The sequence below is a fragment of the Zygosaccharomyces rouxii genome, assembly GCF_000026365.1.
Source record: "Zygosaccharomyces rouxii strain CBS732 chromosome A complete sequence".
NCBI classification, from domain to species: Eukaryota; Fungi; Ascomycota; class Saccharomycetes; order Saccharomycetales; family Saccharomycetaceae; genus Zygosaccharomyces; species Zygosaccharomyces rouxii.
This window is the reverse complement of record NC_012990.1, coordinates 62,057-79,172: the sequence shown is the minus strand read 5'-3', so window position 1 is coordinate 79,172 and position 17,116 is coordinate 62,057. Positions and strand designations below refer to the sequence as shown.

The 17,116-nt window shown below is 39.8% G+C and overlaps 8 protein-coding genes and 1 non-coding gene across 9 annotated transcripts; 6 read left to right on the top strand and 3 right to left on the bottom strand.

Annotated features, from left to right (window-relative positions):
• Positions 1 to 150: 150 nt before the first annotated feature.
• On the top strand, positions 151 to 1,998 carry ZYRO0A01078g (ferric reductase family protein; the record flags this gene model as incomplete). The annotated part of the gene is made up of 1 exon (XM_002494375.1): positions 151 to 1,998. One exon carries the CDS (start codon positions 151 to 153, stop codon positions 1,996 to 1,998), a length of 1,848 nt encoding a protein of 615 aa, XP_002494420.1.
• Positions 1,999 to 4,686: 2,688 nt separating this feature from the next.
• Positions 4,687 to 6,192, bottom strand: MSK1 (lysine--tRNA ligase MSK1; the record flags this gene model as incomplete). The annotated part of the gene is made up of 1 exon (XM_002494374.1): positions 4,687 to 6,192. One exon carries the CDS (start codon positions 6,190 to 6,192, stop codon positions 4,687 to 4,689), a length of 1,506 nt encoding a protein of 501 aa, XP_002494419.1.
• Positions 6,193 to 6,204: 12 nt separating this feature from the next.
• SNR68 lies at positions 6,205 to 6,313 on the bottom strand. Its single transcript, XR_002648378.1, has one exon. It is a non-coding gene; the product is annotated as a snR68 (small nucleolar RNA).
• Positions 6,314 to 7,311: 998 nt separating this feature from the next.
• On the top strand, positions 7,312 to 8,652 carry ZYRO0A00990g (uncharacterized protein; the record flags this gene model as incomplete). Its single annotated transcript, XM_002494373.1, has 1 exon — positions 7,312 to 8,652. One exon carries the CDS (start codon positions 7,312 to 7,314, stop codon positions 8,650 to 8,652), a length of 1,341 nt encoding a protein of 446 aa, XP_002494418.1.
• A 376-nt stretch (positions 8,653 to 9,028) lies between these two features.
• Positions 9,029 to 9,928, bottom strand: GTR1 (Rag GTPase GTR1; the record flags this gene model as incomplete). Its single annotated transcript, XM_002494372.1, has 1 exon — positions 9,029 to 9,928. One exon carries the CDS (start codon positions 9,926 to 9,928, stop codon positions 9,029 to 9,031), a length of 900 nt encoding a protein of 299 aa, XP_002494417.1.
• A 167-nt stretch (positions 9,929 to 10,095) lies between these two features.
• On the top strand, positions 10,096 to 10,671 carry PTH1 (aminoacyl-tRNA hydrolase; the record flags this gene model as incomplete). The annotated part of the gene is made up of 1 exon (XM_002494371.1): positions 10,096 to 10,671. The coding sequence occupies one exon, from the start codon at positions 10,096 to 10,098 to the stop codon at positions 10,669 to 10,671; it is 576 nt and encodes a 191-aa protein (XP_002494416.1).
• A 355-nt stretch (positions 10,672 to 11,026) lies between these two features.
• On the top strand, positions 11,027 to 12,346 carry ERG9 (bifunctional farnesyl-diphosphate farnesyltransferase/squalene synthase; the record flags this gene model as incomplete). Its single annotated transcript, XM_002494370.1, has 1 exon — positions 11,027 to 12,346. One exon carries the CDS (start codon positions 11,027 to 11,029, stop codon positions 12,344 to 12,346), a length of 1,320 nt encoding a protein of 439 aa, XP_002494415.1.
• A 748-nt stretch (positions 12,347 to 13,094) lies between these two features.
• On the top strand, positions 13,095 to 14,909 carry PHO84 (phosphate transporter PHO84; the record flags this gene model as incomplete). Its single annotated transcript, XM_002494369.1, has 1 exon — positions 13,095 to 14,909. The coding sequence occupies one exon, from the start codon at positions 13,095 to 13,097 to the stop codon at positions 14,907 to 14,909; it is 1,815 nt and encodes a 604-aa protein (XP_002494414.1).
• A 689-nt stretch (positions 14,910 to 15,598) lies between these two features.
• On the top strand, positions 15,599 to 17,044 carry TUB3 (alpha-tubulin TUB3; the record flags this gene model as incomplete). Its single annotated transcript, XM_002494368.1, has 2 exons — positions 15,599 to 15,623; positions 15,729 to 17,044. 2 exons carry the CDS (start codon positions 15,599 to 15,601, stop codon positions 17,042 to 17,044), a joined length of 1,341 nt encoding a protein of 446 aa, XP_002494413.1.
• Between the last annotated feature and the right edge of the window lie 72 nt (positions 17,045 to 17,116).

The following is a 17,116-nucleotide window of genomic DNA, read 5'->3' as shown; positions in this document are numbered from 1 at the left end:
CAAAAAGTAATATCGATGTGTTTGAATATGTGATGTCAACTGGATGCTATATAAACGCACCTACTCCTACAATAAAGGCACTGAATATTTACTTAATGGTGCCGCCATCATAAGACCAAAACAAGGAAAAGAGGGAGTAAAGGATCCAGAATGGACATGTCAAATAATCCGGAATACGTTAAAGAAACGAATGAGGTTTGGAATCGTAATTTTGCCAGAGCTCGATATTGGGGGGCAGGTCTCATGGGGTACTGGGGTTTGCTAGTGTTAATTGCCAGTATAAACAATTGGTCCACAAGGTTTTATCCTAGAGCTACGTTAGTGCTTAGATCTCAATTGGATCGCTTCTCACCAATTAGATGGTTACGTGGTCATGTGCTAATTCCTACGCTGCTGCCGCGCGGTAAGCACCTCATGCATAACAGGATTGGCGGGCTCATTCCCACTAGATTTGAGTCTTTGATACTCTTCATCTATTTTGCATTGGTTTTTATAGGAGAAAGTGTCAACTATGAGACTAGCAAACACAACATATACTGGCCACAGAAAAAGGATCAATTGACTAGATACGTTGGTGATCGGAGTGCAATCATTTCCATGTTTATCATTATCCCCACGTACTTGTTTGCCGGTAGAAACAATTTTTTGCTGTGGCTGACCGGTTGGCGTCAATCGACTTTTATGACGTTCCACAGATGGCTTGCACGTATGGCTGTTGTATCATCCTTGGTGCACACGTTTACCATGTTGCTCAATGATTACTGGTTGCATACAGTTCATCTTAGAAAATACACACAATATTGGAGATGGGGATCTGTAGCTATTATTTGTGGAGTCATCATGGTTGTACAATCATTACCATTTCTAAGACGTAGCTGGTATGAAATTTTCCTATATGGACACATCATTTTAGCTCTATTCTTTCTAATCGGAGTCTGCATCCATCTAACGGTACTAGGATATGGACAATATGCATATGCGGCGGCATCAGTTTGGGCATTTGATAGATGTATTCGTCTAATCAGATTAGGTTGCTTCGGTATTAGGTATGCAAACGTCTCTATTACTGACGAGAAGCATCTTTTGGTAATCATCGATGATTCTGCTCAAGTATGGGATAAAAAGCCTAAACCAGGTGCATTTGGTTACTTATATTTTTTAACAGGACCCTTCAGTTGGTTCCAATCTCATCCATTTAGCGTTATTACTATTGAAAACAGTAATTCCATCGCATTTCAAGTTACTGTCAAAAATGGTTTAACCAAGAGACTTTATAATGATCTCATTTCAAAAGCTGACCAAACAAGTCGAATGAAAATTATGCTAGAAGGATTCTACGGTGAATATAAACCAGTACGCGGATATGACCAAGTGATGATGTTTTCAAGTGGTGCAGGCGCTATTAGTCCATTAGAATATCTCAAAGAAGTTGTTGACCACAACAGCAACACTAACAGTAACCAAGAACATCATAACGTCAAATATGTCAAATTTTATTGGATGGTCCCAGATTTATCATACACAAGGGTTCTTGCACCAGAATTGATAAAATTGCAAAAGCTCGAGTATGTGCACCCCATCATTTACGTGACGCAGCCGCAATCGAAATTTCAATCCATTGGGAGCGTCCCCAGTGGTGACGAAAACAGTAGCAGCAGTGTAAACCAGGCTGCAGAAGACTTGGAAAAAAGTAAAGGTGACAAAACTAAGGATACTTCTATTACAGTTAATTCTACGGAAGAGGCAATTCCGATCTCATCAAAATTAGAGTCCGAATTGGTGAATTCTTGCGAAATTCATTACGGTAGTAGACCAGACTTGAATCAATTGCTAATACAAGATCTACAAGAGACACAACCATCTGATCATGTTGCGGTTATGACTTGTGCACATCCGGCGGTATGCGACCAGATCAGAAGCATCGTCGCTGAAGAAACTTCGATAAAAAAAGGAAGATCCGGTACGCTGGACCTCATTGAACTACTTCAATCCTGGTAGGTTAATTCAAGATGAAACACAATCAATCGAGACGATAATTAGCCTTACACCTACCGATATTCGCACAACGATACATTGTAACGAGAGGGCGCCTTAGAAGAACGCTTGGCCAAATTCTTTTTTCCTCTTTTTCAACTACCCCGAAAGAACAGTGAAGCCGCATTCGGGGTGCATTAAGCGAAACTGCATCGATGAGGGTGCTTTAACGGCAGTAAATGCTGGGCGCACCATGATTGTGACGATAGTTTTACCACTGAAAGTACTACAACCATGTCTAAGTATAATTCTTGGCCAGTCTTGGCTACATTGGAACGGATGCATCACCTGTCTTACTTTTTTTTATGTTCGCACCGTTAACGCGCAGTCGATGAACTGTCTCTGCAACCGCCAGCATCCGTTTGAATTTTAAAGGTCGAATTACTTCATATCTATTGCTACTTTACCTTTTTCTCATAAAAACATTAATCAATCAATGTGCACCCGAATTCTTTTGGTCCTTTTTTTTGTTTCTCAACATTCCAAATTCATCGTAAGGGCTTTCTCTATTGTTTAGAGTTTTCTAAGATGAATTTAGTTTAAGCAAATTGGTGTAGAGAATGGAGTATAAGAAGGAAGATATGTGATAAGATATGTGCTCAATACCTTTATGTCATTCCTTTGCCCATGAATTGATAAAACGTTAATCCAACCTAATCATATTGTAATAAGAATTTGGGCAGCTGTTAATTGACGATTATGACTCAGTACGCATTAGTTCGTGAAGCTCAAACACAGCAATATGATGCAGTTGCAGCTAACAAGACTCTAGACAAATGGTATCTTAACTATCACCGCGGTTGGTGGTGGGGTAGTGGTCTTATGGGATACTGGGCGTTTTTGGTACTCGTAAGTTCAATTGAACATCTAGGTAGTAAAGCTTTCCCCCATGCGTCGATGAGAACCAAGCAAAGAATTAGCCAATTGGCGCCAATAAGATGGTTTAGAAGGCTTGTTACCATGCCAGCATTATTTAATGGTAAACATACAGAAAGAAATTTTATTGGTGGTGTTATACCTACGCGATTTGAATCTCTAGTCATCTTTATCTACTTTGTGTTTGTCATATTGGGTGAAAGTGTTAATATCTACTATTATGACAAGTTTACATGGTACACTAGTAAGAAAGCACAGATTGCAAGGTATGTTGGTGACCGTAGTGCTGTTTTGACATGTTTTATTGTTATACCAGCTTTCCTATTTGCAGGTCGTGATAATTTTTTACTTTGGTTAACAGGATGGAAGATGTCAACATTTTATGCATTCCATAAATGGTTAGCACGTATGGCAATTTTTTCAGCTTTTGTTCATACTATTACAATGTTTGAAGTTATGAAATGGACTCATTCTATACCCAAAATTAAAATGGAAGAATGGTGGATTTGGGGAGCAATTGCAATGACCAGTGGGGGTGTCATTTTCGTACAAAGCTTCCCCTATGTAAGAGCTAAACTTTATGATGTCTTCCTCTTTTGCCATATTATATTAGCAGTTTTCTGGTTAGTTGGCATGTGGATTCACGTCAGAGATTTAGAATGTGGTCAATATGCATATGCATGTGGTGCAGTTTGGGTATTTGATAGATTTCTCAGATTTTTAAAGATAGCCTCCTTTGGCATAAGACAAGCTCATTTAGAACTAATATCTGATGAGATTGTTGTTATGACTGTACCTAGCGTGGCCCCTATGATGAAGCCAACACCGGTTCATTTGGTTACGTTCATTTTTTGGATAGTTGGTTTTTCTTTCAATCACATCCATTTTCACTAATCATGGATGGTAATGATATTAAATTTCTAATCAAAGGTAAAGACGGTATAACGAAAACGTTAATTAACAAAATGCGCAGTATGCCAGAAGGCCGTTGCACCGAACGAATTCTGTTAGAGGCATTTTATGGTGAATACAGAACCGCCTACGCCTACGATCAGGTGTTAATCGTCGCTGGCGGTAACGGCGTCGTAGGATTGTACGAATACATTAAAGATATCAATGAGAAAAAACGTCAAGATAAGTCGCATACCAAATACGTTAAATTTTACTGGGTGATTAGACATTGGCATAGTATAGATTGGCTGTACCCTGAATTGAAGAAACTACAAGAATTTGATTACGTGCAACCGATAATCTATGTGACCAAGTATTCTGATTTTAAAATCGGTGATAGATTCGATTGTAATAATGGCGATGGTTCGAGCAAGGACAGTTCATCGACGGCAAAACAAATTGAAATTTCAGAAGACGCTAAAGATGATGCCATCGAAGAAATCTTATCACATGACAAGGCTGTAGCTGCGGATGCAACCACTGAAACCGCCGAAATTATTGTTGATGCACAAGACTTCATCGATCGTATAAGGAAGGATTTGCCACATGTGGAATTTAGAAGTAGTAGACCTGATGTCAAACAACTAATTCATGACGACATCCAAGAAGCTGGACCTCAAGATAATGTTGCTGTATTGAGTTGTGCAGTCAACCAAATGTGTGACGATGTTAGACAAGGTGTCGCGCAAGAGGTAAGCAGCCCGAGATCTGGCAGAATAGACCTCGTAGAATTGCTTCAAGTATGGTAGGTAGTCTTGTAAATATTATTACTATTATTATTATTGCAACTTCCGTAATTTCTCACTCGCGCATTCGTTTACTCACTTATTGTCTATTTACATCGTCAAGGCATCCGAATGCCAGTACTTCCTCAATTCTCGTACTGCCCAACAGTAGCGCCACCAATCGATCAATACCCAAGCCAACGCCTCCCGTAGGCGGCATCCCCCATTTCATAGCCTCCACATACGCTTCATCAACGCTTAACGATTCTTTATCGCCATACTGTAGGAGGCTTTGAGCTTGATCTTTGAACGACTGCAATTGTCTCTGCGGGCAATTTTCTTCTTCGTAGGCATTGATATACTCTTTACCCCCGATAAACATCTCAAATCTCTTGGATAACCGATTGTCATTAGGCTTTGCCAACGGAGATATAATTGAAGGATGGTTACAAACTAACGTCGGACAAAGACCATTACAATGACGATCTTCCACGTAGTAACCACCCAATCTGTTCCACATCTGTGATGGAGACAACGCTTGGGGTCCCTCGGGGAAAAGCTTACTTCTGTCCTTGATTGGTGTGGCTTCCCACAGTAATTCCGGATTCGACCAATCTTGTATGCCATGAAAATCTGTGCCAGTTTCCTTAGAGAGTGTATCGACAAAATCTAACCGCTGTAACCCCTTCGTTTGCAACTCCGAGAGAAGCCGCTGAGCCATCGGCAACCCGCTTACCGCCGAACAAATGTGCACCAACATGTCCCGCACATTCTCGATGAGATCCTCCATAGTAACATACGCTTGGTAAAACTCTAGGGTAGTAAATTCGGGGTTGTGCGTAGCATCGATACCTTCGTTCCTGAAGACTTTACCCAGTTCGTAGACGCGTTCTAAACCACCGATAATGAGCCTTTTCAACCAAAGTTCAGGAGCAACTCTTAGTTCTAACCTTTTTTCATTCTCTGGTAAGGCGTTAGAATAGGTAACAAACGCCTCTGCAGATGCACCATTGGCCTTGTTAGAGAGAATTGGAGTTTCGACTTCGACGAAGTCGCGTCCATCGAGGAATTCACGGACCGCCCTAGTAACTTTATGTCTCGTTACAAGCATTTCTACGCCGCTTAGCTGGTAGTCTAATACACGGTTCTGCTTTAACTTGGCGCGGTCCTCCAGAGAAGGCGGTAGCGGCTGCTGTGCAGCCGCTAACACCGTCGGCGGCTTCTCCGCCCGAATGGAAAGCGTACGCTGTCTTTCCGTAAGTCCAGGCCGCCCGCTCACCAATACGTAATCTCCGGCTCGGTACCGCTGAGCCAGGTTCAAGCCATCGTTACGTTCAGCCATTTCTTTGCTGTTCATGACAACCTGCAACCCGCCCAGATCCAGAAAACACATGTTTTTCCCAGCACTTCTCACACCGCATATTCTGCCGTGCAAGCTTTCATTGACATTACGCGTACTAGAATCAAGTCCCTTCCACCTCTCTACAAACTCTTTTACACTGCTACTACCACGCACAATTGACGGATAGTACTTCGACGGATTACCTTCAATCAAGCGATTCCTGCTAGCGAAAAGCTTTGAAGAATCGACGATAGCTTTCTTCATTCAAGAGAATAGTATATGCAGTCAGAGTTTGTATGTTAATGTTTATCCTCTTCAAACCAGTAGTTAAACTGGCCTAGGTACGATAACGCAGTTTATTTCAAGAACTCATCATACTGCAACAAGTACATTGTACTTTGTTTGTATGATTGTTTAAGAGGGAACAGAAAAGACTTGGTGTCTAACTGTCACTTTTCCCCTCTTATAAGAAAAACCGCATACCTCTCGAGCGACAAAAATCACCTTCCTCATTGGGTAAGTGGTGCTCTCTCCTCTTTTCTCGAAAACTAAAAACAAAAGAGAAACGGTTTCGGTAAAATGAGAGATAAAAAATTCATTCTTCGTTCTTCAGAGTGCTGCATGCGTACCAGTTGTTTGGCTGTGCCTCCTAAGACATGGTCGCAGAGCACTTTTTTTATTTTAGGTTTTCACTAGGGGATGAACTATATCACGTACTCAATGTGTCCAACACCCTACTCCGTGCGTAATGTGCCAAGAGTGAGGGCTCGTACGGCACGACGCTCCCTAATATACGGCAGTGCCACCGTATGGCATCATGGCATATGGCCCTACGGAAAAATACTACTATACCGTGATACGGTAGGCATCTATTGCCAGTATAGTCGTAAATAATCTGTAGTCATTTGGCAGTACGTGGTAAGGGAGGCTTTCCCCTGGTATTTCCCTGCGCAGATGGAAAGGCGTGGTGGTGCCTTCCTTTCAAATCCAATATAAAAAAAGTTTTGGGCAGCGGGGCCATTCGTCCTAAATCATGTGTGTGGGTCTAACGAGATAAAATCAGTTCGAATTCGAAAGATACGACTTTACAAACTGGACAAGTACAACAAGGCAGAGACTTTAGACCCACAAGAAGTCGGACATCGAAAAAAAGGAGCAATCGGTGGACAAAACGATAGATATTTAACACACACGCATATATAGGAAAACAAAAAGATCCTATTGTGCCTGATACAAAGAAAAGAACCGAGATCAAGAAAAACAAAGCGATACCAAGGCAAGTGACATCTACTGCTTCTATACTATAGGATATACTACCGCTATACTATACTCCGCTATACCATACTATACTATACTGTACTATAGCTCTATACTGAAACGGGCATGAATGGAACCACTACTATTCCCGAGTACAAGTTTACGTCTTCCCCCCAAAGTGACAACGGTAATTCTTCCATGATTTTTGAGAGAACTGTTGAAGACGCTTGTAGTAGTAGACCTTTTTCACGTCATGGTTCAAGTGTAAGTCTTTTATCAAGAAAATATAGCAATCAAAGTACAGGCGGTGTCGGCATCCCAGTTACGGCTTCGTCCTCAAGATGCGGTCATAGGACTCCGAGAACTTCACAGCATTCCTCGCCTTCACAACAAGGGAGTCCTTTAGATTCGCCTGAGTTGGTGCCGGGAACTGGTACAGTTAATCATAGAAGACATTTAGAAAACTTTGTTGCACCTGCTTTAGATGCTTCTTGCTCTATTATTGCAGATGAATCTGCAAATCTTAATGATCTAGATATCGTTTACATGAGAAAGCCAAGTACTATTGGGTTAGACCTGGCCCTCGGCAGAACGAGAAGTAATTCATATGCAACGCTAAGAGAAGAACACCAGCAGCAGCAGCAGCAACAGCAGCAGCAGCAGCAACCTGTGCCACCTCCACTGCCAAGGAGTAACAGTGCCAGTGTAGGGATGGATGCCAAGCCAAGGACTTTAAGATTTTACTCCTATGCTGATATGCTTTCGGATGAAATGGCAACGTCACCAACGAGTGGCACTAGACCACCGTTACCACACTCCGCCTCATCAACTTTTTTGCGTCCAGCTCCTCAACACCAACCAATGCATTTTTCGAATCCCTTTAAAACAACAACAGCAACAACGGGTAATTCGAACGGGTGTTCGTCATGCGGATGTGGTAACGGTACTAGATCGAGGAAGGACTCGACAGCAAGCTCGGGGAATTTGAATCCAAACGTTAGAAGATGCTCAAACAATGTTTTATCACGCTCGACAACTTCGCACTTGCAGGCAGCAGCACCTCCTGCCCCTGCCCCTGCGTTAGGTTTGGCAAGAGCTAACAAGTTAGCAAAACCAAGACGCAGATCTGCATTCCAGATTGAATCGAGTGATGAATTTTCGAGTGACGAGGAAGACGAAAGTCCTTTCCCATCATCAAATCACATGGGATTTTCTCCGTTGGGTTCGAGAGTCTCTAGAACAAGTACTCAAAACAGTGTGAACAGTCAACCAAGTTCTCATAGAGCGGGTGGCGGCAGTTTTTCTAACAGCAGTCCATCTTTGATGAGAAGAGAATCTTTCCAAAATTCAATTAATGGGGTTTTAATGGAAGACACTCTACAAACTGAAAAAGTCGGTGATATTTTAAGGAAAAGGATGGGTAACGTTAAGAAACAAGATATAAAGGTTACAACAGGTGAAGATTAATGAAAACTAATGGTAATATAATAACAGTGATAATACTAATAATAATAATAAGACAAATAATAGATAGGTTTTTTTTTGCATATGGGAAAACATCTCCCTTATTTGGTCATCCAAGACTTTTTTCAAGACTTTTTATTTTATTTTACTTTTGATTGTGGTGGAATTTTTTATTATTATTATGGGCGTTTCAATTCTATTGAATATTAAGAGAAAAAGAGAGGGAAAAAAAATGGAACAAGGACAAAGGACCAAAGTTCGTGGAAATATTTTTTTTTTTTATATATATATTTATATGGTACGATTTGTTTTATTGGTATATGTGCATAGTTGATAGTTATCTGTGCGTATACATATATATGTATAAAGTTTGCTTTGATTATTGGAAGAATTCTTTCGCCATACGAATATTCTCCAATACCATACTTTGAGGTTCCTCTGAGTTGTTCAAAACTATAAAGCAAACCATATTTTGTGAGATTTCACTGACGTAGATATTTTCATTAAGAACCAAAGTTTTGAATCCGCTTTTCAATTTGGTACAACTTTGTTTGAAATTTTTCATTATATTTGATATTTTTTCAAATCTTTTTGGATCCAACGTTTCACCATTAACTGCATTACTCGAACAAACCACTAAAAATGTTGACCTTTCAAAAAGTACTATCTCCCATGCATTCATTACGCTTTTCAATTTTTTCAAATTGGATTGATGTACAGCCATATTAGGGATTAACGAACAAACGATTTGTGACCATGCCTTGTATAAACTTTCATCCCATATTGATGTTGGAAACCCAATTAGGTTGGGGAACCCGTATTCTGAGGATGTTTCTTGCAATTTCTTCATCATTAATTGGAACAATTCTTCTCTTTTATCCAGTTGAACTAGATCCATCTTGTGCAATAGGACAAATATTTTGGCATCTGGTGAATATTTCTTCAATTGTTTTAATGCTTTGGTAAAAATTTCAATATCTTTAATAACTTCTTGTGATTCAACGTCAAATACATGTATGAGAACTTGCACCATTTGGAAGATATGATCCTTCTGCCTTGTGAAATAGTTTTCCATAAATACATCTTGACCACCGCAATCCCATAGGTTTAAAGTCATATTACCTAAAAATCTACGATTTGAATGCTCCACATCAATCGTTGCACCTAATCGACGTGTATCAAACGCAGAATAATTACTAAAGATAATAGATCTCATGGATGATTTACCTGAACCTGAACGGCCCATTAGCAGCAGTTTCTTTCGATTATTAGATGACATTTCCGTTCCCTTTCCCTCTCTTCTTTTGTTATCTTTATCCTTAGTAACCTTTATCAGTTCAACTGCTTAGTATTGGTATCGCTCGCCTTTTCAAATTACTACCATCGCATGTACAAGAATCAAAGAATAATGGTTTCTCCAGCAGTAACACAACGCTATTGATAAAGATGCTGCGATTTCGTCGTCGCCTTACCTGTTTCACCGGTATTGGCAATCCTGAACCGAAGTATGCAGGTACAAGGCATAATGTTGGTTTAATCATTTTAGATCTATTGAAAAATCGTTTTGATGCGGAACAAATTCATCCATACAAGGTCTCTTCACTTTCACCTGCTAAATACTGTCAGATCTCGTCACAATTGGTAATGATTAGATCTGATGGTGACTACATGAATTTAAGCGGCAAGACTGTAGTCCCGATGTGGAATAGACTACCTCATCGCGACCATGTGACACATGTTGTACTCCATGATGAATTAAGCTTACCATTGGGTAAAGTGCAGTTACGAAAGCCGGGAACAAGTTTACGTGGCCATAATGGATTGAAAAGTATACAAAATTGTTGGAGAAATGATAATTTCTATAGATTATCGGTCGGTATCGGTAGACCACCTCAAAGAGATTCTACAGTGGTATCCGACTACGTCTTGTCGAAGTTTGATGAGCGAGAATTGGAAATTTTGCAAACTAAAAGTTTTAAAACTGCATGGGAGAGAATCGGACATCTTGTAAATAATAAATGATATAATAGAGCTTATGTTCATTCGCATCTCGAATAATAAAAGATACTACCAAAACAAAAAAAAAAACAAAAAAAACAAAAAATATAGAAAATTAGAGAAAATTCAGCTTAGACCAATCCAAGTATTGGGAACTCAATGGGACCTCTGTGATATTTCTCAAAAATATTCATGATTGTTATTGTATATTGTGACACAATCCACTCCGTCGCGCCGTACACAACGATCTGGATTTTGATAAGGTAAGGTGATGATTTCCCTTTGCTCCTTCGAAATAACAGACAGGACGTTCATCAACAAGTGCATTCCATTATCGGAGATCAAGGTCAAATTGCAAGCATAATTTGAGTCAATCGTCATGGTTAAGGCGTTAGAATTGCTATCACATCCAGTAGAATTAAAATCTGCACTAAAGCTAAAATTCATTAGACAACCGTTATACGCTCCTCGAGATATCGCTTCCCCGGAATTGACGAGATGTTATGAATTGTTGAAAGCAACTTCAAGATCTTTTGCAGCCGTCATTCAAGAGTTGAACCCTGAACTACGTGATGCTGTCATGCTGTTTTATTTGATTCTTAGAGCGTTAGACACTGTTGAAGATGATATGACCATCGAACCCCAGCTAAAGGTTAAGGTTTTACGTTCGTTTGCAGAAAAACTGGATACCAGGGACTGGTCATTTGATGGTAACTCACCTGAGGAGAAAGATCGCAAAGTTTTGGTGGAATTCCCCTGTATCCTACACCAATACCATGAATTGCGCCCAAAATACCGCCAAGTGATTCAAGATATTACTGTCAAGATGGGTAATGGTATGGCAGACTATATATTGGATGAACAGTTCAACTTGCAAGGTGTCCAAACTGTTAAGGACTACGATCTTTACTGTCATTACGTCGCCGGACTGGTTGGTGAAGGTTTGACTCATTTGATCGTAGAGGCTGGGTTTGGTACGCCTGATTTGGACGCCAATCCACAACTGTACGAAAGTATGGGTCTTTTCTTACAAAAGACAAATATCATTAGAGATTACGCGGAGGATTTGGGTGATGGTAGATCGTTTTGGCCACGTGAAATTTGGTCCAAATACGCTGAAAAATTGCCTGATTTAGGTGATCCACGCAATGCACAAAATGGTCTAAGCTGTATTAATGAATTGGTGCTAAATGCCCTTTCTCATGTGATAGACGTTTTCACTTACCTTTCATCAATTAACGAACAATCCACGTTTCAATTCTGCGCTATTCCCCAAGTTATGGCTATAGCCACCTTAGCGCTCGTCTTCAATAATGAAAAAGTGTTGACAGATAGGGTTAAAATTCGTAAGGGTACTACGTGTGAGTTAATCCTAAAGAGTCATACCTTGCATGGATGCCTCTCAATTTTCCGTCACTACGTGCGTGATATCAAATCGCGTGTACCAGTGCAGGATCCAAATTATCTAAAAGTTAACATTCAGGTTGCCAGAATCGAACAACATATCGAGGAGATGTACCAGGACAAATTACCAAATGGTGCCAAACCAAAGGAAACGATTTACTATACCAAGGCACAAGAACGTTTCAAGCAAGACGAAAAAATACTTCCAATCGAACAAAACGAGGAGTACAAATTTAATATGGCGTTGACGGTTTTATTAACTATTGTCTCAGCGATTTACTTCTACGCCAAGTGAACAATGTCGGACTCTAATCTTTCTTTTTTTTTTTTTATGTTTCTTATATACAATTAGTTTCTTTCACCATATTTTATTCAGATAGAGTTCATTACTTTGCCGCTAATCGTTCGAAGAATGAAATATCGCTACTATCGACGGTTATCGTAGTAATTATTACGAATGATTCTTTTTTCAACTTAGTCTTCTCCACGTGGGATTCCCTTTCGGTATAAGTTCGCGCAACAGCAATCAAAGTAATGAAAAGAGAGGAAGAATGTGGGTAATAATCATGTCCGAACAACATGGCTAATGATGTCTATGAACGCATCGAATGGTCATTCTTGCCACTACGGTCGTGGAAGAATTGTTGTTGTACGCACTCATCGTGCGGCTGAAGATTAGTGTCTAATTATTTTTCTGATGGCCACGAGGGGCGTGCTAGGTTAATTAGTCCCAGGCAACAGGGTTTCTGTGCCAAAGTATGGCAGAATTAGCTAATTTGAAATGATAGTGGCATATGGCCTTGGGCATGCTGTAAGTAATAATGAAAGGATGCAATAGTAGGGAGCGGGGCATATGGGCCCACGTTGATAATTAATGGTGTCTTTTGAAGAGATTTACAAGAGGATTGGTATAAAAGGTGCAAGAGACTGGTATAGATCTTCAGCTTGGTATGATTTGGTTTAGCTTTGATTCATAGGAAAGCAACCAACAAGAAGCAGGCTTTTTAATAGTAATAACAACTAATAACATAAACTCTGGAAGAATGTCAGAAAAAGAGGATATTCATGTCGAGGAAACAGCCAAGAATATGACAACGGGTGGTAACGCCGCTTTCCATAACTACATTAATGATTTTGCACATATTGAAGACCCATTGGAAAGGCGTAGATTGGCATTACAAAAAATCGATGAAGCTTCCTTTGGTTGGTACCATATTCGTGCCATCATGGTAGCGGGTGTAGGATTTCTAACAGATTCCTATGATATTTTTGCGATTAACTTGGGTGTTAGCATGATGACTTATGTGTATTGGAAGGATGGTAACATTCCATCGTCTAGTGAAACTCTTTTGAAGGTTTCGACATCTGTCGGTACGGTTATTGGTCAATTCGGGTTTGGTATATTAGCTGATGTTTTGGGACGTAAGAAGATTTACGGTGTTGAGTTAATTATCATGATAGCTGCATGTATTATGCAGTGTGTTATCGGGGCTTCACCAGCGGTGAACTTTACTGCAATTATGACTTTTTTCCGTATCATCATGGGTATTGGTATTGGTGGTGATTATCCATTGTCTTCCATTATTACTTCGGAATTTTCTACTACTAAGTGGAGAGGTGCGATTATGAGTGCTGTCTTTGCTAATCAAGCATTCGGCCAAGTGGCTGCAGGTATAGTTGCATTGATTCTTGTAGAAGGTTACAAGGATGATTTGAAAGCCGCTAAAAGTGGTAGTACCTGTGGTCCAAGTTGTAAACGAGCATGTGATCAAATGTGGAGAATTTTGATCGGTATGGGATGTGTTCCAGGTTGTATCGCTCTTTACTTCCGTTTAACTATCCCTGAATCTCCTCGTTATACCCTTGATGTGGAATTTGATGCTGCTAGAGGTGTTGCAGATGCCTCGAAATTTGTGTCTGGTACTCAAGGTGAAGCTGCTCAAAATGATATTGAACGTTTGCAGAGAAACCCTACTGCTGTTGTAGCTGCCGCTCAAGAGCACCCTTACGAAGGAATTTCAGATTCTTCCGAAGCACCTGTCAGAGTTGATGTTCCCGTTGAGAACGCTCTACCAAAGGCATCCTTTAAGGATTTCTGCCACCATTTTGGTCAATGGAAATATGGTAAAATTCTGTTCGGTACTGCCTTTTCTTGGTTCTGTTTGGATGTTGCAGTTTACGGGTTGAATTTAAACACAGCTGTCATTTTAAATGCTATTGGTTATTCTGGTAAGGGATCTATTTATCAAAAGCTTCACGATACTGCTGTTGGTAACTTGATCTTAATCTGCGGTGGTTCTTTACCTGGTTACTGGTTTACCGTTTTCACCGTTGATATTATCGGTAGAAAGCCAATTCAATTATTTGGATTTTTCATTTTAACTGTCATTTTCTGTATCATTGGGTTTGATTATCATAATTTGAGTGGTAAAGAATTATTGGGTCTTTACATCATTTGCGAATTCTTCCAAAACTTTGGTCCTAACACTACTACCTTTTTGATTCCAGGTGAAATTTTCCCAACGAGATACAGATCTACAGCCCATGGTCTCTCTGCTGCTGCTGGTAAGGTTGGTGCCATCATTGCTCAAACTGCTCTAGGTACTTTGATTAACCATAATTGTGCAAAGGATAACAAACCAACGAACTGCTGGTTGAACCATGTTATGGAAATTTTTGCTCTTTTCATGTTACTTGGTCTCTTAGTGTCACTTTTGATTCCAGAAACCAAGAGAATGACTCTAGAAGAAGTCTCAGAGAAATATCATGATGAAATTGATCCTTCTAAGTACAGGAATGTCCCTTCACAAAGCAGTACGAATAGTGATACTGCCTCTTCTACAATGGAGCAAGTGTAACGATAGAAACATCATTATTGATCCTTCACTTCTCCATTTGTAAATTATTATTATTATTACACTCTAAATAAATATTTGTTCTTATTGAATACGGTCGCTCATGTAACATATTATATCATTTAACGCTCAAAGCATAGTTTGAATTACAAAATATAAAATATAGAATCCTATAAAGAGAGGTAAAACTTAAGAAAGAAAAAAAGAGATAGCAGGCATTTTTCCATAATGAATTGCTACGTCAATGCTCATATTATTCATTTTGGAGTCAGCATTTAACAAGTTCACATTCTAAATCTATGATTCGAATTATTTTCATCTTACTAAATAAAATATATTGTTATCCCATTCTTAGTTCAGATAAACTTAAGGAATAACAAAATCATATTTATCCGTATCAAAGATGTACGTCTACCAAGGTATTTACAGGGACAAAACATCGGCGGCTAATCGAACTATCGGGGTATGCCGGTTTAGGTCTTGTGCGAAGAATAACAATTCGTACAGAGCGACCACTATACTGATGTTACCCGGTGTTTTGATCCACCTTCTTTTTGTGGACATAAAGTAAACAAGGTCCGAATTGCCACAGATCTCGCGGATTGATCACTAAACCAACCACTTCAAGAACAACAAGAACCAGCTCTGGAAGCTTGGAAGGACCTTTATAAGCGGACTGAGCCATATAGAATATGCGTGAAGTTATTAGTATCAACGGTATGTGTTGCAATAATGATGAATTGGGATGGAACCAAACTCTTCTTCCCATCCATCAAGTATAAGCTTGTTAATTAGACGCGTTACTAACTCAATTTAATTTAGTCGGTCAGGCTGGTTGTCAAATCGGTAACTCCTGTTGGGAGTTGTATTCTCTAGAACATGGTATCAGACCTGATGGGTATCTACAAGAGGGATTATCCAAGCCTAAAGGTGGTGAAGAAGGGTTTTCCACTTTTTTCTACGAAACTGGATCTGGTAAATATGTCCCTCGTGCAGTTTACGTAGATTTAGAGCCAAATGTTATTGACGAAGTTCGTACTGGTCCTTATAAGGATCTTTTCCATCCAGAACAATTGATTAACGGTAAAGAGGATGCAGCAAACAATTATGCAAGAGGTCATTATACCGTGGGTAGAGAATTATTGGACGATATTTTGGATAGAATTAGAAAGATTTCCGATCAATGTGATGGATTACAGGGTTTCCTATTTACACACTCATTGGGTGGTGGTACAGGTTCTGGTCTAGGTTCTTTACTTCTAGAACAATTATCCATTGATTATGGTAAGAAGTCTAAGTTGGAATTTGCCGTATATCCAGCACCTCAAGTCTCTACATCTGTGGTGGAACCTTATAATACCGTTTTAACGACCCATACTACTTTAGAACACGCAGATTGTACCTTCATGGTGGATAATGAAGCCATTTACGATATGTGTAAAAAGAACTTGGACATTGGTCGCCCCAGCTTTGCTAACTTGAACAATTTGATTGCACAAGTGGTGTCATCGGTCACTGCTTCCCTAAGATTCGATGGTTCTTTGAACGTCGATTTAAACGAATTTCAAACCAATTTGGTTCCATACCCAAGAATTCACTTCCCCCTAGTGTCTTATGCACCAATTTTGTCTAAGAGTAAGGCCTATCACGAGGCTAACTCTGTCTCAGAGATTACTAATGCTTGCTTTGAACCGGGCAATCAAATGGTCAAATGTGATCCAAGAACAGGTAAATATATGGCTACATGTCTTTTGTACAGAGGTGATGTGGTTACACGAGATGTGCAGAATGCAGTTTCGCAAGTTAAAAATAAGAAGACCGTACAAATGGTGGACTGGTGCCCCACGGGTTTCAAAATTGGTATTTGTTACGAACCACCTACCGCTACCCCAGCATCCCAACTATCTTCGGTTAAAAGAGCTGTTTGTATGCTTTCTAACACAACTGCAATTGCTGACGCTTGGAAACGTATTGACAGGAAGTTTGACTTAATGTACTCTAAACGTGCCTTTGTTCACTGGTATGTTGGTGAAGGTATGGAAGAAGGTGAATTCACAGAAGCCAGAGAAGATTTAGCTGCTCTTGAGAGAGACTACATCGAGGTTGGTGCTGACTCTTATGCTGACGAAGAGTTTTAATCATTCCTATGCTCAAATTTTTTTTATCAATTTTTTTTTATCCTCGATTTCAGTTCAATTCAAGATTTTTTG